General features: G+C 45.3%; 1 protein-coding gene across 4 annotated transcripts in view; it reads right to left on the minus strand.

The window, feature by feature from the left end:
• Window positions 1–1,012: 1,012 nt before the first annotated feature.
• LOC144688382 (arf-GAP with SH3 domain, ANK repeat and PH domain-containing protein 1-like) overlaps window positions 1,013–27,530 on the minus strand; it is a 258,589-nt gene continuing 232,071 nt past the window's right edge. For all 4 annotated transcript variants that reach the window (XM_078554857.1, XM_078554855.1, XM_078554858.1 and 1 more), the window contains 5 exons: window positions 26,357–26,417; window positions 21,709–21,767; window positions 18,303–18,484; window positions 3,919–4,041; window positions 1,013–1,232 (listed from right to left, as the gene is read on the minus strand). In XM_078554857.1, the coding sequence (XP_078410983.1) occupies window positions 1,158–1,232; window positions 3,919–4,041; window positions 18,303–18,484; window positions 21,709–21,767; window positions 26,357–26,417 (500 nt within the window). In that variant the 3' untranslated portion in view covers window positions 1,013–1,157. The remainder of the gene's footprint in view (window positions 1,233–3,918; window positions 4,042–18,302; window positions 18,485–21,708; window positions 21,768–26,356; window positions 26,418–27,530) is intronic.

Here is a 27,530-nt window from a genome sequence, read left to right on the forward strand (position 1 = left end):
CTCGAAACGTTAACTCTGATTCTTTCTCCATAGATGTTGTCAGACTTGCTGAGTGTTTCCAGTGCTTTGTTTTCATTTCACACTCCAAAGAGGTAGTTCACTTGTATAAATTCACCCCAAACAAATCTGTGCAGCCATTCACAACTATAAGCAACGACCAATCAACATAATGTATCCCCTCCTTCCTGGTATACATTTGGAAGGGGATCGGGGTAGGGTAGAGGAAACGTTTTTAATTTTAATCTTGATCCATATTCTGAATTTCAGTCATCCATTTAAGCACATTTACTGCATGGTAAACACAAATCCAAACTAGGTTTGATAATCCAAAGTCTATCATATTTTAAATACAGTATAGGAATTCATTTTTATCAACATTTAGCATTTTTAAATTATTACGTGCCATCTTTAAAAATAAAAATACATAAACTTTTCCATAATTTTTCTCACATTCTTCATCCCCTGTCACCTGGAGGCTATTTCCCATCACAGATTGTCATAATTTCTGCTTGCTCAAGAGAATTATTTGGAAGTGACAGCAAAGAAAGCAACGACATATAGGAGAGATGCTCCCTTCTCCTCATTAGACGCTTGACATCAGTCAATGTGGCCATGTGTTGACCTCTTCGAGCACAACCATTTCTAACACTAGGTTTTTTCATATATAACATATATATATCAAATATATATATTTATATATATATTATATATATATATATGGCTAATTCAAAACAATGGCATTTGATTACCATTTCAAATTCTTAAACATGTATAACTGAATAATTTCACTTGTTGGAAAGAAATAATCTTTTTATATACCAACAGACATTAGCAAAGTACAGTAAGGCATACACTTAGCGCCATACTAATTAAACAGCAACCTGCCTTAAAACAGCAATCTAGGTCTTTCCTGAAGGTGACCCACCAATTAGGGTTTCATCGAACTGGCCAATGTACCAGTATAACTTCTCCCCTCGGAAGGGCTGTTGCATTAGAAGGACTGGCTCGCTGTTCATGGTCATTAGAGATGACTTTCAAATGACGACTGACTTTCAGTAAAATTGACAGACGCTTCGAACTCCAAGGAGTAAATGATTCAGAAGAAGCGAATGACATTGGTCTTATCTTTAATTGCCCAGGCTGAAGGCTGGGATCTGTTAGCTTGTTTGTAGCTGGATAAAAGATGCAGGGAAAAGACCTTTTCTGTGTGGCTGTCCATCTATGTAGCCATTCTACCAGAAGGAGAAAAAAAAATGAACAGTCATTTAAATCAAGTCGAGTTGGAGAACTTTGAGAATGCCCACTGTTTCCATTATTGAAACAGTGCAATGTAATATGCAAGGTGTGTTATTATTTCAAAGGATTTAGCTAATTAAAAATCCTCAACATTGTGTCAGCTTAGTTCAGTACTCTCATCTCTAAGTCAGAATGTCGTGGGTTCAAAGCCCACTCCAGGACTTGAGCGCACTGCTTGAATGCAGATCAGAATGAGTGCTGCATTGTTAGAGATGCTGGGGACAATTTTTGCTTACTGTTTCTTGACAAAAAAAGGCAATCAACAGAGGAAAACCAGGTGGACACTTTGGACATCCCTTAACTGCCAAACGCCCGACTGATTCATCAAAAGGCTCTCTGTACCGTAATGACTTCATGACTGATTCAATTTTCAGGCAGGCCTTTAAATGAACACACAGCAATTCTGCTCAAAGCAGGAAGGAGTTCACATTTGCAACTTCAGTTGTAGGTTCATAATTACCAATTATCATGTACAAATGTGAAGAGCATGCAACTATGTACACTAGGCCATTTGTACCAGGTTTGGAGCAATCTAAAAGACATACAGAAGCTGCTTCCAAAACAGCTTGGGGTGTTTTTTTTAGGGGAGAGTGGATTTGTGTGGGGCCCGTGAGGAACAAAATTACAGCAACTCTGCTAGTCTGTTCTCACCTTTGCACCCCAACCCAGATCACATCTTCCTACCGCTAGGCCTGATCTGCTGGCTGTGCAGAAGACAGCTGATTTTTGGCCTTCTGTGGCATGCTGCACCTGGGGAGCCATTGGCCACTTGCACTTGCCACTTAATTTCAGCTGAGGCCCAAACCTTAAAAGGGCTTTGAGACAAAGTTAAAAATTACACCTGTTGTTTTTTGTTATTCATTATGGTCCCATCTGCCTGCTAAAATGGATGTAAAAGATCCCATTGCAATTTTTCTGAAGAATATCAGAGAACTTTTCAGGCTTTCTGGTCAAGATTTCTGCCACTAACACAACCAAAGAAGATGAATTGGTCATACATCTCATTGCTTTTTTTGTGGAATCTTGCCATGACAATATCTGCAAAGCACCTGGGACATGAAATGCACTATATAACTGTGAACCTTTTTCTTATTTTAGCACGAGTTCCCTTCACTCATCTAAGTATAGATTACTATATCCTTTGTGCTCTCTGCCCCATACCGTTTTTGGCCATCACATCATTGCACTCTGGAAGACTCTCCCTCTACCTCTTCATCTTGTTATCTTCCTCTCTTTCTTTAAAAGCCTCTCGAAAATTTCCCTAACTTCTGCCTCACTTCCTGCAAGATGTTCACCATTCCTCCTGTAGAGTACTCTGAGACATTTTGTTATATGATTGGTATCAAGTGGATAACAGTTATGAATACAGTCAAAATTAATCATAGATTTTACTGCTTTAGCTAATTCATAAAACTGGTTTGACAGCAAATTTCCCAGGGCACTAAGCTATTTCTAATCTGTGAATCTGTCTAATTAGATTTTTTTTGCTAATTATATGCTTATTGGTTTGTTCACAGTATTTCTATTGCCTCATCACTTCTATTCCCACAACATCTCAGAATTACGTCACTCTTCACTAGCAACATACCATAAGCAGCAATGAAAGGAATGACCAGTTAATCTTTGTTTAATGGCACTGGTTGAGAGGAATTTTGATCAATACACTAAGAAAATGTCCTGCCGTTCTTTGAATTAGCACGGGAATGTCAACTTTCATCTGAAATGGCAGATGAACTTCAGTATTAAACAAAGAATATCTCTTCTGGCAATGAAGTAGTCTCAGTACCGCAGTTGACTATCAGCCTAGATTACATATTCAACTCTTGTTGTGGCACATGTACCTACAATTGTGATTCAGTGTAGCTATAAACTGAGCTATATTGACATATCTATGATAGTAAAGATAAATTCATGCCCCATATGATTCCTTTATTATTCACAGCAGCTAGAATTATAAGTAATTATAGCAAAATGAAGTACACTGCAATACTGAACATGCACTTTCTTTTGTCTCAGATGCAGCCCATTTCCAGCCACAGCACTCCACGTTTCCTGCAAAATAATTCTACTCCTGATGGTAATTATGAACAAATATAAGGTTTAGTTCTATGTTGCCAAGTGACCCTTGTGCCTGGGAATGAAGGGAAAGAAAACTTTGATATCTTGGAGGATTGTGCTATTGATATTTAGTTTAGACAACAGACTGGGCACCAATTCGCATGCACCATATACTGCTCTGATCCCTATTATCCACTAAAATCTTAATGTTTAATGTGGGGCACCAACCGTGGCCCTGTGGAAATCACATTACCAGCTCAGATGTCACGTACTTCATCTGCACTGAGCTTTAAATAATGCATGTATCTCAAATAGCATTCAAAACAAAAATGATTTAAAACATTATGGATGCTATGGAACCACTCATTCTGATCTCACCTGAGTGACTGTTTTCTGTCTTCTGCATTGTAAATCAATGAAGGGGGTGAGAAAGGAATTATTATTCATTTTCGTGCAAAGTAATAAGTGCAACAAAGTAAAGAAAGCATCGGCACCAAACAGGCCGAGGGTTGATGAATGCCTCCGTGTGGTAGTATAATCATAGATCATTAGATAGATACATACCCACCACTCCTGATCTTCCTCTCCGATAACTACTATCACCTCTCCTTCCATGAATGTAAGTTCATCAGCATGATCTGCTGTACAATTGTAAATGGCTCTTCCTCTACGAATTCTGGGTTTTGTCTGTAAAATAAATAATTATGCATGACTAGGCTTTAATTAACCAGTTCTCTCCTTCAGCCTTTTTACCTTTCTCTAAGCTGCACTGCTCTTCATCATCAGTTGGAGCCCGCAGTATTGTCAAGTGATAAGAACAGCAATGCTGCAGGGAGCAGCTGATTCATCTAAATCCAGTTGATAAAGATGGAAACGTTGATATTGATTTAAAAAAAAATCCTACATACCAAATCAAGGAATGATTAATATAGAAACATAGAAAAATAGGAACAGGAGTAGACCATTCCCCCCACACCTAATCTGTCATTCAGATAGATCCTGGCTGATTTCTACCTCAATTACATTTACCCATCTTTGATCCATGTCCCTTGATACCCTGAACTAACAAAAATCTATTGATATCATACTGCACACATCACCTCAGACTCTGATCCTGTCATACTTATTCATATGTTTAACTCAACAGATACTTAACCGATAAATAAAACACTGCAGATGCTGGAAATCTGAAATAAAAACAAAAAATACTGGAAATACTCAACAGGTACGGCAGCATCTGTGGAGAGAGAAACTGTCAGTTCAATGACCTTTTATTAGAATCCTTGAATGATGTGCAGTCCACATTTTTTTCATTGTTTATTGAATTATTTCTATTAATTGATCCTAATTTATTATTTTTACCGAACATGTTTGAAAATCTCTTTGTCCTTTTTATTAAAAACCATAAATTAGAGTTCAGGTTGAAAAATGGAGCACCACGGACCAGTTAAGTTCAAACAGCAGTCTGGACTTCATCCACAGTCTCAAAACCTCAGTCCTAATATACCTGAGCTATGCTGAAATATCTAGTAGTGATTTCTTCTGTGTTTTGGGCCTGTGTGGTCAAGTTTTTGGGACTATGATAATAGATGGAAAAAAAATCTCTATTAGGATTATTATAACTGGCAATCCATGAGTATGCTGGCTAATCACCGGCCTTCTGTGTGCTGTAGCACGTTGTATTTTGATTCCTTAGTGCTAACCAGCATTATCAGCACAATCCTCCTGTATCAGATGCCCAGGAAAATATTTCTTAGTATTTAGGATCAATCGTGGTTCAATGAAGATTGCAGGAGGGCATGCCAGGAGCAGCACCAGGCATACCTAAAAATGAGGTGTCAACCTGGTGAAGCTGTAACACAGGGCTACTTGCGTGCCAAACAGCATAAGCAGCAAGTGATAGACAGAGCTAAGCGATTCCACAACCAACGGATCAGATCTAAGCTCTGCAGTCCTGCCACATCCAGTTGTAAATGGTGGTGGACAATTAAACAAATCACTGGAGGAGGAGGCTCCATAAATATCCCCATCCTCAATTATAGGGGAGCCCAGCACAGCAGTGCAAAAGATAGGGCTGAAGTATTTTTCAGTCAGAAATGCTGAGTGGATGATCCATCTCGGCCTCCTCCAGAAGTCTCCAGGTGATATCAAGAAACGGCTGAAGGCACTGGATACTGCAACGGCTATGGGCCCTGACAATATTCCAGCAATAGTACTGAAGACTTGTGCTCCAGAACTTGTTGTGCCCCTAGCCAAGCTGTTCCAGTACAGCTACAACACTGGCATCTACTCGGCTACGTGGAAAATTGCTCAGGTATGTCCTGTACCCAAAAAGGACAAATCCAACCCAGCCAATTACTGACCCATCAGTCTACTCTCGATCATCAGTAAAATAATGGACGGGGTCATCAACAGTGCTATCAAGCGGCACTTGCTTAGCGATAACCTGTTCACTGATGCCCAGTTTGGGTTCCGCCAGGGCCACTCAGCTCCTGGCCTCGTTACAACCTTGGTTTAAACATGGACAAAAGAGCTGAACTCCCGAGGTGAGGTGAAAATGACTGCCCTCGACATCAAGGCCGCATTTGACAGAGTGTGGCACCAAGGAGCCCTAGCAAAACTGGAGCCAATGGGAATCAGGGGGCAAACTCTCCGCTGGGTGGAGTCATACCTGGCACAAAGGAAAATGGTTGTGGTTGTTGGAGGTCAGTCCTCTCAGCCCCAGGACATCACTGCAGGAGTTCCAGAGGGTAGTGTCCTCGGCCCAACCGTTTTCAGCTGCTTCATCAATGACCTTCCTTCCATCATAAGGTCAGAAGTGGGGATGTTCGCTGATGATTGCACAATGTTCAGCACAATTCATGACTCCTCAGATACTGAAGCAGTCCATGTCCAAATGCAGCAAGACCTGGACACTATCCAGGCTTGGGCTGACAAGTAGCAAGTAACATTTGTGCCACACAAGTGCCAGGCAAAGACCATCTCTAACAAGAGAGAATCCAACTATCATCTCTTGACGTTCAATGGCATTACCATCACGGAATCTCCCACTATCAACATCCTAGGGGTTACCATTTACCAGAAACTAAACTGGACTAGCCATAAAAATACTGTAGCTATAAGGGCAGGTCAGAGGCTACGAATCCTGCGACAAGTAGCTCACTTCCTGAACCCCCAAAGCCTGTCCACCATCTATCTACAAGGCACATGTCAGGAGTGTGATGGAATACTTCCCACTTGCCTGGATGAGTGCAGTTCCCACAACAATCAAGGAGCTTGACACTTCCAGGATAAAGCAGCCTGCTTGATTGGCACCACATCCACAAACATTCACTCCCTCCATCACTGATGCACAGTAGCAGCAGTGTGTACTATCTACAGATGCACTGCAGGAATTCACCAAGGCTCCTTCGACAGCACCTTCCAAACCCATGACCACTACCATCTAGAAGGACAAGCAGCAGATAGATGGGAACATCACCACCTGGAAATTCCCCTCCAAGTCACTCACCATCCTGACTTGGAAATATTATCACTGTTCCTTCACTGTCGCTGGGTCAGAATCCTGGAACTCCCTCCCTAACAGCACTGTGGGTGTACCTACACCACAGGGACTGGAGTGGTTCAAGAATTCAGCTCACAACCACCATCCCATGGGCAATAAATGCTGGCGCAGCCAGTGAAGCCCACATCCCGTGAATGAATAAAAACAAACTCAGTGACTCCCTAGAGACCCACAGTGAAAGAAAGAACAGGTGTACAATTTTTTCACTCCTTCCTTTTGTGCAGTTAATGTCCCATCGATTCTTCTTCACACATCCACCCCCTGCCAACATTCTCAAACACTCTCCCTTCTCTTCCTATACTATCATGCACGAGCCCACCAGCCAGAAAGTTATGGGCAAACCTGCCTTTACTGGCCGGGAAGCCACAACTCAATTTTATGTGGTGCAAGCAATCAGTTGTTTAGAGTCGTGGCTTCCGTCCCTTGAGGCCAATCAAAAGTCTGGTAGCTCTTCAGTCTCAACAGCACCACCAGAAGCAGTGGCCACTGCTGGGACTGCAGCAGGCCCCAGACCAGCAACGATGAAGCAGCACCGGAACACAGGTAAGCCGGGGTGGGGCACTATGGATCAATCAGAGAGACCTGGGAGGGTTGGGGGTGTGGTGGGAGGGGTGGGGGTGTGGTGGGAGGGTTGATCATGAGGGTGAGGAGGGGACATCCAGCAGAGGCAACTCTTGCGATTGGTGAGGTGGGGGAGCCTCCACAGGCCACAGGGTGCCTGGTCAGAAGAACCCCTTGAGCCTGCAGGGAGGCTGCCAGATTTTAATGGGCAGCATCCCTGCTGGCAAGATGTCCATCTGCCACTGGTAAAGTACGAGCAGCGGCAGGAAGAAGCCATTAATTGGCCACTATAGGGCCTCAATTGGCATAAAGGCAGGTGGGTCGCCTGCCACCTGTCCCCACACTGGTAAAATACCACTTCCAGGGGTTGTGGGCTGGGGTTGGGAATGAGTAAATTTTGGGCCATGCTGATGTTCATCTTTGTTGCTGCAGCTTGTTTGTAACCATCTGTGTCTAAATATGTTATAAAGAAGTGCTATCTTGGACTAAGACATTCATAGAACACTTCAGCGATGACATAGCCTCCCATAATTTGTACTAAATACAAAATGACTTTGCTGTATTCTATTTCCACATACCAAATACATATTTCCATCTCACTGTATTACACCTGAAAATATTTAAATTAACACATAGTTTTTACTGATCTCAGTTAAATCGAAATGGGGTAGTACAACTGGCCTTGATTTCTTTGGGCTGGATAGTGAAGAGAAATAAAACTGAGCCAGTGTTCCTGCATCTGTGCAGTGATCTTTACCTGCATGGCTGTGTGAACAATGTGGCAATGACAGCATCAAATTTAGCAGCGATTCTCATCCTTCACACCACTGGAATTGAATAGGTACGGTCATAAAATGCCATTGGAATCAACTTCAAAGGCAAATCTTGGATGGAATTGTCCGTGCCCACTGGCGTTGGGCATGTTTGGTGGCACGATAGGAAAAATGGCGAGAAGGTCAAAAATCGGTGAAAGCTTGCAGTCATCCACTCAGCCCGTCAATGGCGGGCTGCATTTCCTGCCATCGGGAACTTCATTGTAATACATCAGCCTGTCATTATAAGGCCAGCCCAGCCCACCGGACTCACCCCCCTGGCTGGATCGCCCGCCCAAGTTGGCGTTATTACATGCTGACGTGTTTTACAAAAGCATATAAAAGGCGTGCACTTGGCAGGCTGCACTTTGTGGGGAACTCAGAGGTGAATACACAGTAACGTTGCAGAGTGCTCGCAGTTGAAGGCAGCACATAAGCATGTTTGGGGTGGGGGGGAGTGGCCACACCTTAGGGACACCTTGTATAAAGTGACCATTCCTCTGCAGCTGAGACAGTTTAGGCGCAGCCATTTATGTGATTGGAGTCAGGCCTCTAGCTTATCTGCCCACTCAAGCAACGCAGAGGCCTGAAAGTGCCACTAAGTGCTCCAGAGCTTCACACCCCTTGGGCACAGACAGCAAACTAATAAGCATTTTAGTGGACTGCAGAACAGTTGGATGACTGGGCACATTGCACAGTCTCCTTGCTAAAGCTGGGCGTGGAACAGCCACTTATGGAGGTTCTCATAGCTCCTTGCACTTTCATCATCACAGCTTGGACAAGTCTCCTCCATTGTTCAAACTAAAAGCACAGCCTTGTAGGGCAGGATAGGAGAATGCCTGCGCCTGAGCTGAGAGCACAGCATATGCCAATGGGCAAAGCTGCTGCCAATTGGTCAGGTGAAGTGGGCGGAGGAAGGTGGGGTTTCGGGCAGCCATGCAGCGCACTAATCTCCAGTTGTCCAAGTGGTGGTCAGCACTTTCCAGGATGCGTTGAGGGGCCCTCAGACTTAACCAAGAGAGGTTCTTAGTACAATCATGCTAACCCATACGTCTTTCTCTTTCATCCTGCAGGAGGAGTACATCAGGAACATGGGGCCTGGTGAACTAGCTGTATGGCTCGTGGCGTACAGAGAGTGAAGACAGCGGAGAACAGAGCGACTGAGGCGCTTAGCTGCGCAGAGGGAGGAGCAGCACCCTCAGGATGAAGGGGCAGTTGGGGCTCCCGCACACGCCGCTGAAGAACCACAGTAAACCATCACTGGCTGGCATCTACTTAGGCCCAGGGTCTATAGCCAGCGCCTTTCATTCCTGCAGATGACTGAGAACCAGTGTCGCCGAAGACTGTGCATGTCTAGGGAACTGGTTGGTCACATCTGCCAGCTGCTGCAGGATTTGGCGCCACGGGGACATGGAGGTCATCCACTGCCAGTGGCCGTGAAAGTGACTGCAGTTTCTAAGCCAGTGGCTCCCTTCAGAGCTCCACAGGTGACCTCTGTGGGATATTACAAGCCTCCACCCACAAATTCATCCATGAGGTCACAGATGCCATCTTTGCGAGGACACACAACTTTGTGCATTTCGCCCAGGACCAGGAAAGCCAGGATGCAAGAACGATTGGATTTGCCCAGATCTTGGGTTTCCCTCAGGCGTAGGGTGCGATCGACTGCACTCATGTGGCGCCCAGATCTCCGTTGCAACAAGGGGTCAACTATGTTAACTGCAAGGGATTCCATTCGCTGAATGTGCAGCTGGTGTGCAACCATCTCAAACACATCCTGCAGGTCTGCACACGGCTTCCAGGGAGTGTCCACAACTCCTACATTCTCAGTTGGGCCCTGACATCTTCCAGGGTCCAGAGAGGCTGCAGGGATGGCTCCTAGGGGACAAGGGCAGAGGCCGTGGCTGATGACACCCGTGTGGTGGCCTCAGGCTGCAGCAGAGAGAAGGTATAACCAGGCTCACGCTGCAACTCACAACTTGGTGGAGCAAACCATCACATGCTGAAAATGAGATTCCAGTGCCTGAACCGGTCTGTTGGAGCTCTGCAATATTGTCATAGAGCGTGTCACGCATCGTTGTCACCTGCTGCGCCCTTTACAACCTGGCGCTGCAACGGGGAGAGGAGCTGGCTGAGGAGGAGATGGAGGAGCTGGAGGTCTCCTCTGATGAGAAGGAAGTCGATGGTGATGAGGGTGAGGAGGTCCTCAAAGGCAACGATGACGGCGATGAGGCCCTCGAATTGGCCAGGCGGAGCAGGTGTGCTCAGGAGGCCCTCATATCTGTTACGTTTGTGAAGGATGATGACCACATGCAGTGAGGAGACACCACAAGATCCTCACATTGCATCTGTGAATGTTTGGCTCCTGTCTGGCTTATGGCAGCGCACATACCCGCTGTCGTAATGCTCCTGTCATGGAGATGCAGTGGAGGCCCTTATAGTCACTCGATTGCAGGAGGATGATGACGACATGCAGTAAGGACACTCCATAGATCTTCACCTAGTCTCTGAGGATGTCTGACTCCTGTCTGACCGAGGGCAGCTCACTTGTGCTCTGTGATCAGGGTCATATCATAGAGATGCAGCCATGAAATTTTAAAAGCATCTGATCCTTTGTCTGCCTTCAGCACCTCAGCCCTTCAGGAGCACAGCGTCACTGGTCACAGGTGCTGAATGGGGGCCAGCCCCATCTTAAAGGTGCTGAGAGTACACGAAGCAAATGACGGAACTCTGTGATGCCTAGCCACGACGTTCTGGCAGCATTGACAAGCACCTTCGAGATGCAGGCATCAGTAATGAGTCCAGGGAATGTGAGGTCGAACCATTCACAAAGCACAGGGAAGAGGCCCTGGACTGAGATACCCACCTTTATCTTGTGTAGAAAGTTTTCACATCTAAGTGACACAAATACTGCTCATCAGAACAAGGAGCCATAGGCAGGGAGAAATTCTTGGGAGTTAATTTACAATAGTGAACATTATGTACAAGTGATTAACACCCATGCCCAGGCTGTGCAACTATATCTTCTTAATCTTCCTAACCCTGCCGCTGTGTCTTGGTGCTCCCTGTACATCCACAGCGGAGGTGGAGGCAGCTTGCTGTCTGCTACGCCCTATCTGTGATGACCTTGATGGGTGTTCTCTGGAGGGCTGAGACTTGGAGGGCCCAGGCCTGCTTTCGGGGTCCTGCTGTGTGGCAGTGGCACCCTCCTTGAGCTGTGGAGCTGGAGCTCCTGGGGTCACAGGAAGAAGGGATTGAGATGGGCTGGACACTCCCGGAATCTCCTGGGTGGTTGGCTTTGGGGTGTGCACCTGCTGATCCTCCTCCCTATGGGTGCCCAAGAGGCTGACTCCTTGGCGAGAAGGGGTAGCTGAATTGAGCTTGAGCTGCCCTGCACCCCTCTCGTGTACACACTGTTGGAGGCCAACTATGGCATCAGCGATGGAGTTTAACCCACGCAGCAGCGCAGGAGCGACATCCTGGACTAAGGTCTCCATGGCGGCTGCCATTCTACTACTGTTGACCTCGGTGTGTTGGCATGCCGGCGCTATCACCTCAGCCTAAAGGCAGACAGATTCCTCCATCATGCCTTGCAATCTGAGGAATGCAGCAGATGTCCCTTCCTGATGTTCCTGAACTTGCCTTAATAGCTCCAACAACTGAGGTATGGTTGAGAGTCCAGACGCTCGTCATCTGACTCAGACTCATCAAATTTCTGGCCTATAGCACTCCTCTGAGTGTCAGAAACCTGGAAAGTCCCTGCCGCCTCCTGCTGTGGATCATAAAGTGTGATTTGTTCACCAGACTGTGATCCCGGGGTTACTCTAAAGCTAGGTCCCACTGAGGTCTATGCCCCTGTGCTGGTGGCGGGTGTGGGTGAGCGCTGTGATGGGTCTTCAGGGAGGGTGCCTTCAGATTCCTCTTCAGAGGTTTCTTTGGGACTTGATTGGAGGCCCAGGGTCATGGACTCTGTTGGCTGTTTGACAGGTGTGCCTGTGAAAGCAAGGAGAGATAATTAGTACATAGCAGTGGCCTGTGAAAGAGGACTCATCACTCACAGCATGGATGTCTGAAGGATGTTGTACTGCTTGATCCTCACTTGGTGGAGCACTGCCGACCTCACTGTCAGCACAGGAACAGTCTAAAGCCTCGCCAATCAGCTGGATGGCTCTGTTTTCGAGGTCTGTGAGGTCCTTGATTACAGGCATTCCTCCACCGGTAAGCGACCTCTCCATCTTGTTGTGTGCCAGCTTGTCCTGCATGAATAGGGATGGAGAGAGTGCAAACAGGATGCCTGCCAGGCCAGATGATAAGTATGCCTGGCATGTGTGGGTGGTGAGTGGTCCCATGGATGGGATGAGAACAATGAGTATGTTTGACAGAGTGAATGGTGATGTCCCTTGAATTGGCAGTGAGTGAGATCCCTGAGGATGTGTGATGGGTTTGTGAGTGTGAGTTGAGAGTGATGAGGGGAGTGACTTCCCATGGTGGAACGGAGGAGATCATTCATCCTCTTGCAGCAATGGGTGGCTGTCCTCTTTTGCAGGGTGCTGACGCTGACCACTGCTGCAACTGCCTCCCAAGACAGATTAGTGAGGTTGCTGCCCATCCTGTGGCCAGAGCAGGACATCACGTTGAGCCTCCAAGCCTCCACTGTGTCCAAAAGGCGCTCAAGGGACACGTCATTGAACCGGGGGGCTGCAGTTTTTTTGCAGCAGTCATGGGCTGGAAGCCCTGAGAGGTGTGGGTGTGGCTGCACTTTAAATATGGCATCCGGCATGAAGAAGCAGTGAGATGATGGCGTGGTGGACGAACAAGAACCCGTCTGCCATGGAAACGGCTTGTTTCCCAGGAATGCCTAATTAATGCGGTGGGTTTGGGATGGTGCATCGCCAAAAGCCACCATTGCGGCTACCGCAATTAATACAAATCTGGGACAATTCCGCCCCTTGATGCAAAACACTGCATTGCAAAAAGTGATTTAGGTTTCATTTTTGGTGCCTAATCCTTACACATTAAACTCAGACAACTTTAAGCTGGGAATGTCATACAAAGATGATTAAAATGCATGCAGGCAAACAACTTTTCTTTTTAACATAAAATTATTGTTTTAAATTTTCCAAAACCCTTCCAATTACAATTTTGGCCCTGGAGGTAACTTTCTGAACATCAAAATCTAAATTTGGATTCCATTGCATTAGCCTGTGAATTTAATGGTTTATCCTGATTATATGCCAAAATTCTGTATCATTTGGATTTCACACAGGAATTTGAGAATGGAGTTCTTTTAACATTTTAATTGGGGTTCTGGATATGTATCTGTAGTTGATGCTATCTTGGGCTTTGCCACTGAAAACAGCTATCAAGACACGGGCCAGAGTTTTACACTTCCCCATTGGCAGGTTTTCAGGCGGGAAGGGAGGGGTGAAATTGAAGGGGTGGGACTTCCTCTGGCTTCCTATCCAGCCCATCCACACAGCGATTTTACGCTGGGGCGGGCAAGGTCTTGGATGGGAAGCTTGCCCTTGCACCAATTGAGGTCCTTAGGTGGCCAATTAGTGGCCATTCGAGGGCCGTTTCTCGCCAAGCCTCAATTTTTGGGTTGGTGGGAGGATTGAGGTGGTGTGGGGGGAAGGCCGAAATTAAACAGTTAGATCCTAGGTGGGAAGGTAGGGTGGAGGGGTGGGGGTCTCTCTATCAGAAACCCCCTTCTGAAGACCGGCATCCTCTCCCCGCCTTAAGGGCTGGTTGCCTCTGGACCTCCCTGCCCGCCCCCTGCCTCTCCCCCGAGACTGCAATAATCCCCTTCACACCTCCCAAGGCCTTCCCTAACCTTCCTGCCCCGTGACCCCTTGAACCTACTTGGGCCTCTGCCCCCTGGACTTCGCCTCTGAAGTACTCCTGATCTTCCATTTCTGTCCACTACAGCGCTGTTGTTGCAAGCCAATCAGATTGACCGGCAACTCTCTAGGGCAGGACTTCCTTCGAAGTGAGGGGTGGAACTCCCACCTCCAGCCACTTAACACTCATCCAAGCGTGAAATGGCTGCGGGGCACTCAGAGTTGGTGGTGACTCTTCAGATGGCGTGAAGCGAGACCCCGCCATCCAAAAAATTCAGGCCCTCAACAGCTGTTCAGGAAAGATTTTAGCTGGAAAGGAAGAGATTGAGAGATTCTTTTGGTTCTGCATTTTTTTTCTGTTTACAGTTGAGTCATTTTGACCTATTGGCTTAAAATTTGCATTTTGCATGACTTCCATCTATGGACAATCTGAATCTGGGCTCTCAGTCGGAATGCTTATTTAATATGCTGTTTTATTCCCTTCATCTCCTGAAGGTGCTGACTCTTGCTGGCAGACAGTTCCACAGGCACCGACAGTTTTCCATACCTTTTACAGGTGTGTAATCAAGTAGACTCTTTTAAAGCACACACAAAAACACACCCAGAGCACCTCGCTTTTAAGAAACAGATCACCATGAACTTTATATGGAAAACATTTGATATTTGCCCTTAGTTTTCTTGTAGATAATTTTGAAACAAACACATTTCAGCAGAAACTGCTAGAAACTAGAATAAACTCTACTAACTGTGCATTTGACTGAACAGTACTGATTCATCTGGAAAATAAGGTACACTGCAAATATTCAGACTGCAAGGTCCAAATTCAACTCAGTGGGCTGTTTCACTTTGGGGATGGGAAACAGGAGTCACTCAGTGGGATTTGGACCAGAGACAGCTTCCCTGCTCAATAATGGCAGCAGGTGGGATCTCAAAGCTGGAGGGCCAATCAGAGGTCTTCCAGCTTGAGAGGCGCTGCAGGCTGCAGTGAAGGGTAAGTAACTGAGAGGAAGTTTCAACAGGCAGGTGCTCTCTCACCAACTTTCATCAAAAAACAATTGCAAAGTAGAAAAAGCAGCCAGGCCACTAGTGTGTGTGTGTGTATGCGCGCACGCGCTGGGGAAGGAGCAACAGTCCCTCTACACAGGCTGCTTTTGACTGCACCCACATCCAGGCAGGCAGGGAAGGCCTGTAGGCCTGATTAGATGCTGGCACCCAGCTTGCCACTGGGTGCCCACCTCCTGGCTGTTGAACTGCCCCTATCGTGTCGGGAAACTGGCAGATGACTGGAAAATCCAAATTGGTATCCTTACAAGGCTCCTAATAAGCCTTGCCAGATCTCAAACTTGTCTCTCCTAAAATGGCTGAAAGCTGTTGGAAAACCAGCTTGCTAGCTGTGGTAACTAAATGGAGCAGATAGCCAGTCTGCTACAAAACCTGCCTGATCCTTGTTCCATTGAAATCAACAGAAAATAATGGAACTCGAAGAAAGGGCGAGCTGTCCTCCCCAAATCTAGTCTCCTCCTTTCCCGACCGGATCGCACCCCACCTTCCTGACATAGTAACCACCCCCTATCTACATGAAGACTGTTGTGACATCAGCAGTGGCTCAAACTCCAATTCTGCTTTCTTGATTATTTTTCTGTCCCAATTCTGATCAGGCACAATTCCTAGAGGTGCTTAGGGAGATTTGCCAAAACTTTTATTTATTATGGGTGAACACTGGGTGAGGACAGGGAGAAGAATAACTGTGATGTCCCCATCAAGGAGACTAACTTCAATGGGCAACATTGACTGCAATGGAAAAGAAATTGGGCGGACGATAAAATAAGGTAGAGAATCTTGGTAGGAGGCAACTGGAGCATTGTATAAAGGACAACAGATGTTACCGTGGGTTATTCTTCATGAATGGTGTGTATGCTGTATACATCTGGTGGGTGATTTCTGCTAGCTTCTTTAGGGACTAAAGAGCCTGCTAGAGAGCCAAGATTGGGTGTCTTGAGCTGAAATATTGGTTTAGTCCACGTTTAGTGCAAGACACCATCTTGGTAAAGCAGTTGAAGTTTGTGCGCTAGGAATGGCCACCTAGTGGATCGTGATTGCCACTTAGATTGCTGCTAGTAATCATTAAAAGACTACATGGCATTTTGGTGGATAGAGCTTGACCAAATGCTCTTTCTCGACTAGCTGTGTAAGAGTAAATAAATTGTTGCTTAAGGCATATTCACTTTTCAAGGTTCGTTCACTGATGAAGTTTGAAAGGGACCTATGAAACCACTTGGAAGGTTTTCTGCAACAGTCTGGATTTTATTGGTAAGGCTGGAGTCCCCTCACTGGGGCCGGAAGCAGGAGGTGACCTGGGGTGGCAGATTACTGGTGGCGGTCAATTGCCAGTCCACTGTCAGGTCTGTTATCCTTACCACCCTCAAGAGCTGTCAGTTCAATCAGAATCCAGGGGGGCCTCAATGGCAGGGCACCCTCAAAGAGAGTTGAGGTTGGTTGAGGGAAACTGCAGTTAGGTAGCCAGACCCCGGTGATCATTGAGGGTGAAGAGGGGTCATGAAGGACTGGTAGCACAGTTGCCATGTCAGTGCCACCGGGAGGATCCCTCAGTAGGCTGTAGAGTGCCCCAAAAGGATGGGCCTTCCCACCCATGGAGCCCAGCGGGTTTCATTGGGACATCTCCCAATGCCTCTCCTCCTCTGGATCTCCTCCAACAGAACCACCTGTCTCATGTCTATGAACATGTGCACCCTCTCCCTCAGTTCTTAGCCATCCCGATTTCTGCCATTGTGCGTCAGCATTTACACTCCATATCTTTGGTGGAAGTGGGTGCATCGATCCCACATATACTGCTCCACAGTAATTGCTCCCAATCATTGCTTCAATGTTAAATCCGCATGTGCCTGTTTTTACAACTTCAGGCAAGTTCAAATTATGGTAATCAGTTAATAGGCCTAAAATTGCATGCTAAATCCAGACTTTCAAACAGACATGTCTTATTAGCACAACACCCACTTAAGTATCTGTCTTCATCATTCTACCAAAATAGCCTCCTTGGTCATAGGGTGATGAGCCAGAAGTAGCGGAGTTCAGCAATGTACTGTAATTATGTAATGAAATTATTGCTGACTGTCATAGAACTCAATGGTGATCAGGCTTGAGGATATAAATTGAGAGAGGGGAATGAATGGCTATAAATTGAGAGAGGGGCATGTGCAATGAGACCTGGGTGTCCTTGTACACCAGTCGCTGAAGGTAAGCATGCACGTGCAGCAGGCGGTAAAGAAGGCAAATGGTATGTTGGCCTTCATAGCCAGAGGATTCGAGTACAGGAACAGGGATGTCTTGCTGCAATTGTACAGGGCCTTGGTGAGACCACACTGGAATATTGTGTGCAGTTTTGGTCTCCTTATCTGAGGAAGGATGTTCTTGCTATAGACGGAGTGTAGCGAAGGTTTACCCGACTGATTCCTGGGATGGCGGGACTGACATATGAGGAGAGATTGAGTCAGTTAGGATTATATTCGCTGGAGTTCAGAAGTGAGGGGGGATCTCATAGAAACCTATAAAATTCTAACAGGGCTAGACAGGGTAGATGCAGGAAGGATGTTCCCGATGGTGGGGGAGTCCAGAACCAGGGGTCACAGTCTGAGGATATGGGGTAGACCATTTAGGACTGAGATGAGGAGAAATTTCTTCACCCAGAGAGTGGTGAGCCTGTGGAATTTGTTACCACAGTAAGTAGTTGAGACCAAAACATTGTATGTTTTCAAGAAGGAGTTAGATATAGCTCTTGGGGCGAAAGGGATCAAAGGGTATGGGGAGAAAGCAGGAGCAGGCTATTGAGTTGGATGATCAGCCATGATCATAACGAATGGCGGAGCAGGCTCGAAGGGCCGAATGGCCTACTCCTGCTCCTAGTTTCTATGTTTAACTTGTTCTAGCGGTGGTCTACTTTTAATAGTGTTTAGTGTAATTAATAATTAACAGGAGACTTTAATATTCTCACTCATTCCAATTCGATTCTGTTACACATTTCACCCTATCTGACAATTATTTCAATAATCTGCTTCATTAATCTACAAAACTTTCAATGTTTTAACAAACTAGCAGAGTGTCACACTGCTAACCTTGTATTTCTATTTGCCAAAAACAGTGTTAATTTCTTACCACATTCATTTTCCGGGGAAGAGGTATTGGGTTTCTGGGCACAGCGTATATATCATTATTTGGTGCAGCAAAGGAAGACCTTATGGGTGAAGTGGGGGGCCATGGTGACCTCTGGCTGGCCTCTCGAACATCTTGAGATTTTTTGGGTATGGAGTAGATTTGCTCAGGTTTCTTCTGAACCACTAGAAAGTAAAGCATTCAAAGAAATCACAATCTAATAAAGAAATTATTTACATACACAATGCTTTCAATTTTTTAACAGAAGCAACAGATTATTGACTAAAATCTATATTTGCAGCCACACTCTGTCCACACTCACAAAAACATCTATGTTAATAATTCCCTTTTAGGCTGACATAAGGTTCAATATTTAAATGTATCACCCAGTGTGGTTCTGAACCTCACAAACCAAGTTCAATCCCTGTGCTGAATTAGATGGGGCTGAATTTTTAACCAGGGATCGGGAATCGAGCATAGATACTTGTTTCATGTCCTGACCCCACATGGTGTACTTTAGGTTTGTCCACAGCAATTTTCGATGCTCGAGTCAATTAAAGGCCAGGGAACAGGCTCATCATCCAATTATGGACGGTGGGCAGGCTCCCAATGTTGGAAGACCATTAACTGGGAGGCCCTACAGCACTCAGCGATTGGCAGCACCGCTGGTTAGGGGGAGCTGCAATGTGAAGATGCAGACTGCAAGGGACAAGTGGGCATGTTAATTTTATTTTTTAAAAAACATTACAGCCTTTTTTTTAATGCTTTTGGCTGGGGAAGTGGTTATAGTGCGATATCAAGTTTAACAACTCATTCAACAACTTCAGCTGACACAGTGTGAATGGTCGTGATGCTAACAGGAATGGGTTAGGACAGAAGTTCAGTACGTGGGCAATGGTCTGACTTGGATGGCCACAGTCACAATTTGAGCTGTTCCTCATGTTCCACTTGGAAGAAGTGACCACATCTTCCCTGGCCTGTCCTCAAGTGGTTAAGGATTATCTAGGTTTTCCATGGAAGGTTTAAACTTGGGCCTTCACCACTTGGGTCAGTTACCAGGGTGCAGCTGGTGATTTTTGCAGTCAGCCAGGAGGTGCACTATCGATAGGTGGGGATGCCATCCATTCATAGGGTGTGGAGTGTGTTCCAGTGGGGACTGCGGGATTTCAGGCAAGTGCTTGAGTTTTTTTTGAGGTCCTGTGTTAGTGTGAGTGCTTCGTTAGCTGTCAGTTGGTGGTGTTCTTTGAGGAAGATGTTTTCTTTGCAGACATCAGGAGGTTCAATATGTACTTGCACACTCAACGTCACAGAAATAATGCTCATGACTTCCCAGAGGTGAATATTTGCCACATTTGTGTGGCTGCTCCTGGGCCAGATTGAACAGCAGTACTCTGCTGTTGGGTAGAACAGGGCAAGTGAAGCAGTACATAGTGTGTTGCCTCTGCTGCCCCAGGTGGTATGTGCCAGTTTCCATGAGAGATTCACTCTCATCTTGATCTTGGCTCTGGTGTTCTGGAGATGTTGCCAGTAGGTCAATGTATGGTTAAGAATGATGCCAAGGCATTTGGCATTGGGTCGTGGGTGAGTGGTCGGCCACAGAACTGGACATGAAGGTCTCCCCTGGCCTTTGAGTTGTTCAGGTGAAACGACTGTCTTGGCAGCATTTGGTCAAAATCTCCATTTTCTGAAGTAGACTTCCAAAGAACATAGATCTTTAGTGAGTGTTTTCTCAAAGTCCTGAAATTCCTTAACCTGGAAAGCCAGAGCCAAGTCGTCAGCATATGTAAAAAGCTGTGACTTTGTGGGAAAGAGATCACTGGTGTACATGTTGAAGAGAGCCGGTGAGAGGACTGATCCCTTTGGTTCCACCTGGGCGGCTGATTTAATCTCTAAGGTGCACATGGAACTGTTGTTTGCTGCTCATGGAGTTGATTCGTTGTCGGGTTTTCACAGACCGGATGATTTTGAAGTTTCAGCAGCATACCTGTGCGCCAGATTGCGCCACAGACGCAGGATAAGTCAACAAAGGCAGTTCCTGTCTTCAGGCCTTTCTGTAAACTGACCTCAATATGAGGTCAGTATCAGGAACTACTTGGAGCAGTTGCAGCCTGTGCGAAAAACTGCCTGTTGTGTGGGGGCAGTTTCTGTTTCCAGGGTGTTTAGCAGGAGGCATTCCAGGACCTTATATGTTATTGAGAGCAGGGCAATTGTCCAGTGGCTTCCCTGGCTTGGCAATGGCCACTGTCTTGGACTGGTGCCAAATGTTTGGAATGGTGTCTGTTCTGTGGATGTTAGTAAACAGCTTTGCTAGACTCTTTCTGCCCTGTGATTTGATGTTCTTCATGAATTCTGGGTAGATCCTATTGATTCCTGCTGAATTCCATATCGCACAGCTGCCTGGCCATCATCCTGAGATTAGAGACGGGATGGCCATCAGCTACGCCCATGGCTTAGTGGCCATTATGGAAGTTGGGCGACAGGTGATGGTCTTCTCATGATCCATCAGCCTCCCACACTTCCCACCCAGAGTCCACCATGTTAGTCTGGACATGGTGATCGACATGGGCTGTCCACACTGCCAACTGGAAATCTCAGTTAGCACAGGTACTTAATTAATTCTAATTGGCCTAAATTGGCTACCTGATCTACCTGCCTGCAGGTAGATCAACTCTGAGTTGGAATCTTTCAAAATGTCTTGGGGTCAGGATTGTGGAAGAGAACCAACATGAAGGACAGTAGTGTCAAATTGCATCCCCGCCTGCCTTTGATCTGGACCCCAAACTGTTTTAAAGTTCCAGCCCATGATCTCAGCCAAGGTGGTGGAAGGAATGCTCAATGGCCTTAGCATTTCTGAACTATAGAGAGGAAAGAAATCCAACCAGCAATGCTGACTGATCATTGTCAAGTGACACTCCTTACTCCCCCCACCCCAGCCTCTTTGGAAGGTATGCATTTGGCCAATGGATAAGAACAAGAACAAAGATAAGATTAAGCTAAAATGCAACGCCCCAACAGTTAATACTCGGTGTTTTTGCTCATATATTAAAAGGTTCAATCAGATCCATTGCCAGGGGGCTGCAGATGCTTCCTCAGTAGAGGATGAAAGGTTTTCTATCATCCATGATATATATAATTTCCTACTTATAAAGGAAGGCAAGCAAACTTGTCTATACTACTTTGTAAGTATAAAGGAAGGTGTGAAACACGGCAAACTCTGCCAGCAGTTTTTCCTTCTTTACCTCCTTTTTTAAAAAAATTCTTAAATAAAATCTAAGATGCAAGTACTGCAGAATAGAGAGACAAATGCCCAAGATGTGGAATATGAGCAGTAGCAATCTTATTCAATGTTTGGAGTTTGTACAGATACTCCTGCAAAGCTTAACATTTGGTGATGCAGTGTTTTCCTTACCTGTCTCTGGTAATTCTGGGAGAGAATGAAGACCAGGTAAAGCTTTTGGAGACACAATGCTGAAATTCAAAAAATAATTTTATGGAATGAAGCAAATATTATCCATTTTTTACTATTATTGTGGATTTTAATAAGAAATTAAAAATAATTTTCTTCACTTTTGTAATTGCCTCTGCACTGCAAAATGTAGTCTGTGAAAGAAGTGTGAAGAAAACTACCTCACTTTCAGACCTTTACAACTAAAGCCCAATCTCCCCCTCCCCGTACTGCCAAGAAATCAAAAGCACCATCTTGAAATTAAATCCCAAACAAATACAGACATTAGCCTGGAATTTGTGGTCAGCTGCAAAACAATGTTACTTGCTGCTACCTCAAAGAAAGCTGCCCATAAAGACCTAGGGTAGGATTTTTCAGTCGGCGTGTGGGGGCGGGCTCGACACGCTGACGCATAAAATGACCCGCGATAACGTCGGGTGTGCGTCCCAAAATCATCGTACAGTCCCACGGTATTTCTTTTGGTGGGCACGCGCCAGAGTTGAATGTGCACCCGCTGATATGTAAACGGCCTATTAAGGCCATAAGAAAGTAATTGAAGTGATTGTTAATGCTGCCCGTCCAACCTTAAGGTTGGCGGGCAAGCAAAAGGTTTCCTAAAGCTTCCATTAAATAAATTTAAAAAGTTTCTAAATTTCAAAACATATCCCATCACATGTAACACTGAGATGTTAGGACTGAGATGAGGAGAAATTTCTTCACCCAGAGAATGGTGAGCTGTGGAATTCGCTACCACAGAAAGCAATTGAGGCCAAAACATTGTATGTTTTCAAGAAGGAGTTAGATATAGCTCTTGGGGCGACAAAGATCAAAGGATATGGGGAGAAAGCGGGAGCAGGCTATTGAGTTGGATGGTCAGCCATGATCACAATGAATGGCGGTGCCGGCTCGAATGGCCTACTCCTGCTCTTATGTTCTGTGTTTCTGTGACACAGTCACATGAGGGGACATGCTTAAATAAATTTTTAAACCATTTATTTAATTATTTCGATATCGATTCAATCTCCCTGAGGCAGCTCTGTGCCTCAGGGAGATTGAAGCGCTCTTTCGTGTGCATGCATGAAAGAGCGCTGGCCCTGAATCTCCCTCCTCCTCCCCCCAGCCTGCATAGGTAGTGCTCAGCACTACGGCTTGCGTCTTACGCTGGGGGGGCCTTAATCGGGGACCACCCCTGCACACCGAGCCCGCCCGCTGCCTGAAAAATTCAGGCCCTTTATGATCTGACATGAATCTGGCCTTGAGGTGGCAGGTGTGGAGCGTTGCAGAATGGTTATGTTACTGGACTAGTAACGTTCAATTATAAGGTTCAAAAGATTATTCTGTTCTGGATTGTGTATTTAAACTTAGGTAAAAATAAAGGGGATAATGTGACTATTATGAATTCCGACTGACAGCAAGCCTAACTTAGTCAAGTGGCTGGCTAAGCAAGGTGGGAAATTCTCACACCTGGGAATGAAAGGGCAGGGCAGCTGTGCTAACAGTAAATAGATATGCTGGCTTCAGGCTTTTGGGGTGGAAGAGAAAAAAAGAGGGAGGAAGAAAACAGAAGGTCAGTAGAGAAGAGGCTGCAAGTTCTTTGCGACCATCCGAAGCTGGAGGGAGACGATCTCTAGTAGAAGAGGCGCAGTCATCTAAAGAATCCAGGAGATTCATCCTGGCATGGCCGGAGGAAGGATAAGCATTGGAGTGGGTTTTATTGCTGGTTGTGGATTTGGGAAACTCTCCAAAAACTGGGGGAAGTGCCTGGAGTTGGTCACTCAAAGTTGCTACTTGGTGAAATGGGAAAACGTGAACCCATTGGAAGCTGGAAGCGACTGTGGACTGTTTACTATAAGGACTGTAATTCTGTGGAGAGTGGGGTGTGTGCTAAGTATAAAAGAGGAACATTCTTTTCTGTAATTTAGGGCAGAATCTTGCCCTTGGATGATGGGTGGGCTCCACCGGCTTGGTGGTGGGCGGGCAGCTGACCCCCGCCACTGAAACGGGGCCAGCCGTCATTTTCATTGGGCGGGCCAGTTAAGGCCAGCCCAGTGGCATCCCCAACAGGAAGCGCTATGCAGGTCTTTAATTACTTTAAATAGCCTGTCAATGGCCTCAATTGGCCATTGACAGGTCGGCGGGTGGACAGCTGATTTCGCTGTCTGGCCCGCCTTACTAAAAATGTAAAGGGACCGGGATGACGTCAGGGATTCCTCCCGATGTCATCCCACATCATTTTCCCCTCAGTGAGCGGGCCCTGCCCCCAAATCGCCGAGGGGAAAATCCTGGCCTTAAAGTATAAGCTGCCTACAAAAATAGTATTTAATTAATTGTGCTTTTATTCACTTTTTACAGTAAAAATCTTAAAACATGAAATCTTGTTGTGTCATCCTCTTCAGCTATTAACTGGAAGTTCAAATTTCTTTATAAATGTTATCAGTCTCTGCGGGGATCGTAACATAATCCAGAGGCCGGACTATTGTTACAGAACCAGATGTTCAAATCCCATCACAGCAGTTGGAAGAATTTAAATTCAATTAATCAATAAATATGGACTAAAATGGCAGTCTCATTAATAAGGAGCATGAAACTACCGTATTGTGGTAAAAAACCCATCTGGTTCACTAATGTCCTTCAGGGAGGAAATCTGCCACCCTTACCCAGTCTGGCCCACATATGACCCAAGAGACACACCAACGTGGTTGACTATTAATAGCCCTCTGAAATGGCCTAGCAAGCTACTCAGTAAGTGGCTCAGCATCACCTGCTCAAGGGCAATTAAGAGGTGGGCAATAAATGCTATTATTGTCATCGACACCCACATCCCAAGAATGACGTCAGCAAGTAGGTATACAACCAATCAAATTGAAATAAAAAAGAAAATGCCGGAAAAACTAAGATCTGATAGCAGCTGTGGAGAGAGAAACAAAGTTAACGTTTTGAATCCATATGACTCTTCTTCAGAGCTAAAGGGAGGGAGAAATGAGATAGAATTTATACTGTTGGAGGGAAGGTGGAGCAGGTAAAGCAGAATAGAAGGTCAGCGATAGGTGGGGGCTGAGGAGAGATTGACAAAGAGGTCATGGACATAAGACAAAGGGAGTGTTAATGGTAGTGGTGAAGACTAAGGTGGGTGCTAATGGTGCTGATAGTGGCATAAAGGTGAGAAAGCAGAATGTGTTAATGGCAGAACAAGGGTCAGCCCTCTGTGAAAGAACAGAGTAAACAAGTGACAGATGGCCCTGTTGGGGGTTGGGGGGGGGGTGGTGAAGGGGGCAGTGGTTGGGGAAAAATGATAAAAAAAAAGGGATTAAAAAGGGATAAAAATATAAAAATAAGAAAATAATATATAAAAATATTTTTAAATCCCTTTAAAATAATAAAAAAGGGATTAAATAAAGGGATGAAGATGGAGGAGAGAGTTCATGATCTGAAGTTGTTGAACTCCATGTTAAGTCCGGAAGGCTGTAAAGTGCCTAATCGGAAGATGAGGTGCTGTTCCTCCAGTTTGCGTTGAGCTTCACTGGAACATTGCAGCAGGCCAAGGATGGACATGTGGGCATGAGAGCAGGATGGTGTGTTGAAATGGCAAATGACAAGGAGGTCTGGGTCATGCTTGCGGACTGAGCGAAGGTGTTCCACAAAGTGGTTACCCAGTCTGTGTTTGGTCTCCCCAATGTAGAGGAGACCGCATTGGGAGCAGCGAATGCAGTAGACTAAATTGAAGGAGGTGCAAATGAAGCCTGAAAGGAGTGTTTGGGCCCTTGGACAGTGAGGAGGGAGGAGGTAAAGTAGCAGGTGTTGCATCTTCTGCGATTGCATGAGAAGGTTCTGTGAGAAAGGGATAAGGTGTTGGGGTTGATGGAGGAGTGGACCAGGGTGTTACGGAGGGAACGGTCCCTGCAGAATGCTAACGGGGTTGGGGGTGAGAGGAAGATGTGTTTGGTGGTGGCATCATGCTGGAGTTGGCGGAAATGACGGTTCCGGAGGATGATCCTTTGAATGTGGAGGCTGGTGGGGTGAAAAATGACGACAAGGGGGACCTTATCATAGTTCTGGGAGGGAGCGAAAGGGATGAGGGCAGAGGCTCGGGAGATGGATCAAATTGAAATATTCATACACAGAAGCCAAGAAGTTAAAAGCATTTAAAATCTTTCACTGTTAATTTAAAGTTTCAGATAGTGAAATAAATGCAGGACTTTATTAAGATAGAAGCTAAAATAAAGATAAACAGATTTTAAAAAAAGAAAAAAACATGGTTTTAAAAATATATGGAACTTTTAATGTGGCGAAATTAGAAAGCTCACAAATAATAAACTAGTTTTTCAGGGCTATTAAAGGTGTTCAGCAGTAATTATGAAGTTAATACATTGTTCAAAACCCAGTACACCTTCACATATCTGAACTCCCGAAGTTGCTGTCTGTTTAAGTGGAGCAATGACTGCAAATGCTGACAGTTTCATTGTCGTTAACATAGCAAAATTTGGGTCAATGTGGAAAAACAAAATTCAATCTGTGGTCAGCAGGATTGTTAATGTTACACATATTATTAAAAGTAAACAATAAAATATTTTAACAAGATAGCAAAACAAGAGCAACTTAGGGAGTATCTAACCTTGACTTTGGTGAAGATCTATCCACCATAGGAGCAGGTGGACTTGAAGGTGGACTAGAATCTAAACATTAGAAAATAACAGAGAACATTAGTTAATGAACAAGTCTATTGTTTAAACTGCCAAATTGATAATACAAGCTTCAAAGATTTTTTCAAAACGTTTCTATTGCTAACTCTTTCCACATACAGACTCCAATGCTTATACAGGGTACCTTCTTATGAAAACGATCTGTCTTCTACATTCAATGCTGTTTTAACAGCCATTATGTGCTAAACCAAGTTTCTTATATTGAGGGTACAGTTTTTAGCTCAGTTGCCTTCACTGGGGGCATTTATCTAGTCAACTGCCGAGAGAATCCGAACGTGGTGCTTTCTTGAAAAGAAATCTCATTCTAAGCTGGTCAACATGCTAGAAGGTGCTTGACCATGGTATAGGAGTGATACTCCCTCCCACCCCTTGATAAGGGACCTAGTTCCCATTTGCAGGTCAGCAGCAGAGAGACTGAACTGGTGTCCTCCACTTCTGTTGAGAAAGCCATTGATGCTCCAACATGTTTCAAAATGCATAAAAATGCTACAGTTCACCTGTAAGTATGAATACTTAGCCTTTATGTTTTAAAGTGGGAAGAAATGGCAATGAAGTAGTTCAATTCTACTTGCCTTTAAAGTTGACAATCACACACCTTCTGCACTCTTTTATCTGAGTACAAGTTGTGCAAAAATATCACTCTCAACTGACATTAGATGGAGAATTACCATAAGCAAATAATCTGAATAAAATCTGGAGTTGGTCCAGATGAGAACAAGTAAGGTACTTTTGAAGTTTAGCATTAACTCCCGTGCTATAGTTATGCTTTAAATTTAAATATAAAACAGGGCAGAATTTTACGTTCTGCAGGTGGCAGCGCGGCCCACTCGATCGGGCATAAAATCGTGCGAGATGACGTCAGGCGAGGACCCTGATGTCGATATTTTGCTCAGTGGGCCCGCGCAACAGTCGGAAGAGCGCCCGCTGACAGTTAAGCGGGCAATTAAGCCCATTAATGGTGCAGTTGAACGCAATTTTTTTTGGCCTATCCAACCTTACGGTTGGCGGATGGGCCAATCGGCCTTTACATTTTTGATAAAACCTCATCCAAGGGCGGAATGAAATCTCTATTAGGAAATAAAATAA

This window comes from Cetorhinus maximus, chromosome 13 (genome assembly GCF_964194155.1).
Source record: "Cetorhinus maximus chromosome 13, sCetMax3.hap1.1, whole genome shotgun sequence".
In the NCBI taxonomy this organism is placed as follows: Eukaryota; Metazoa; Chordata; class Chondrichthyes; order Lamniformes; family Cetorhinidae; genus Cetorhinus; species Cetorhinus maximus.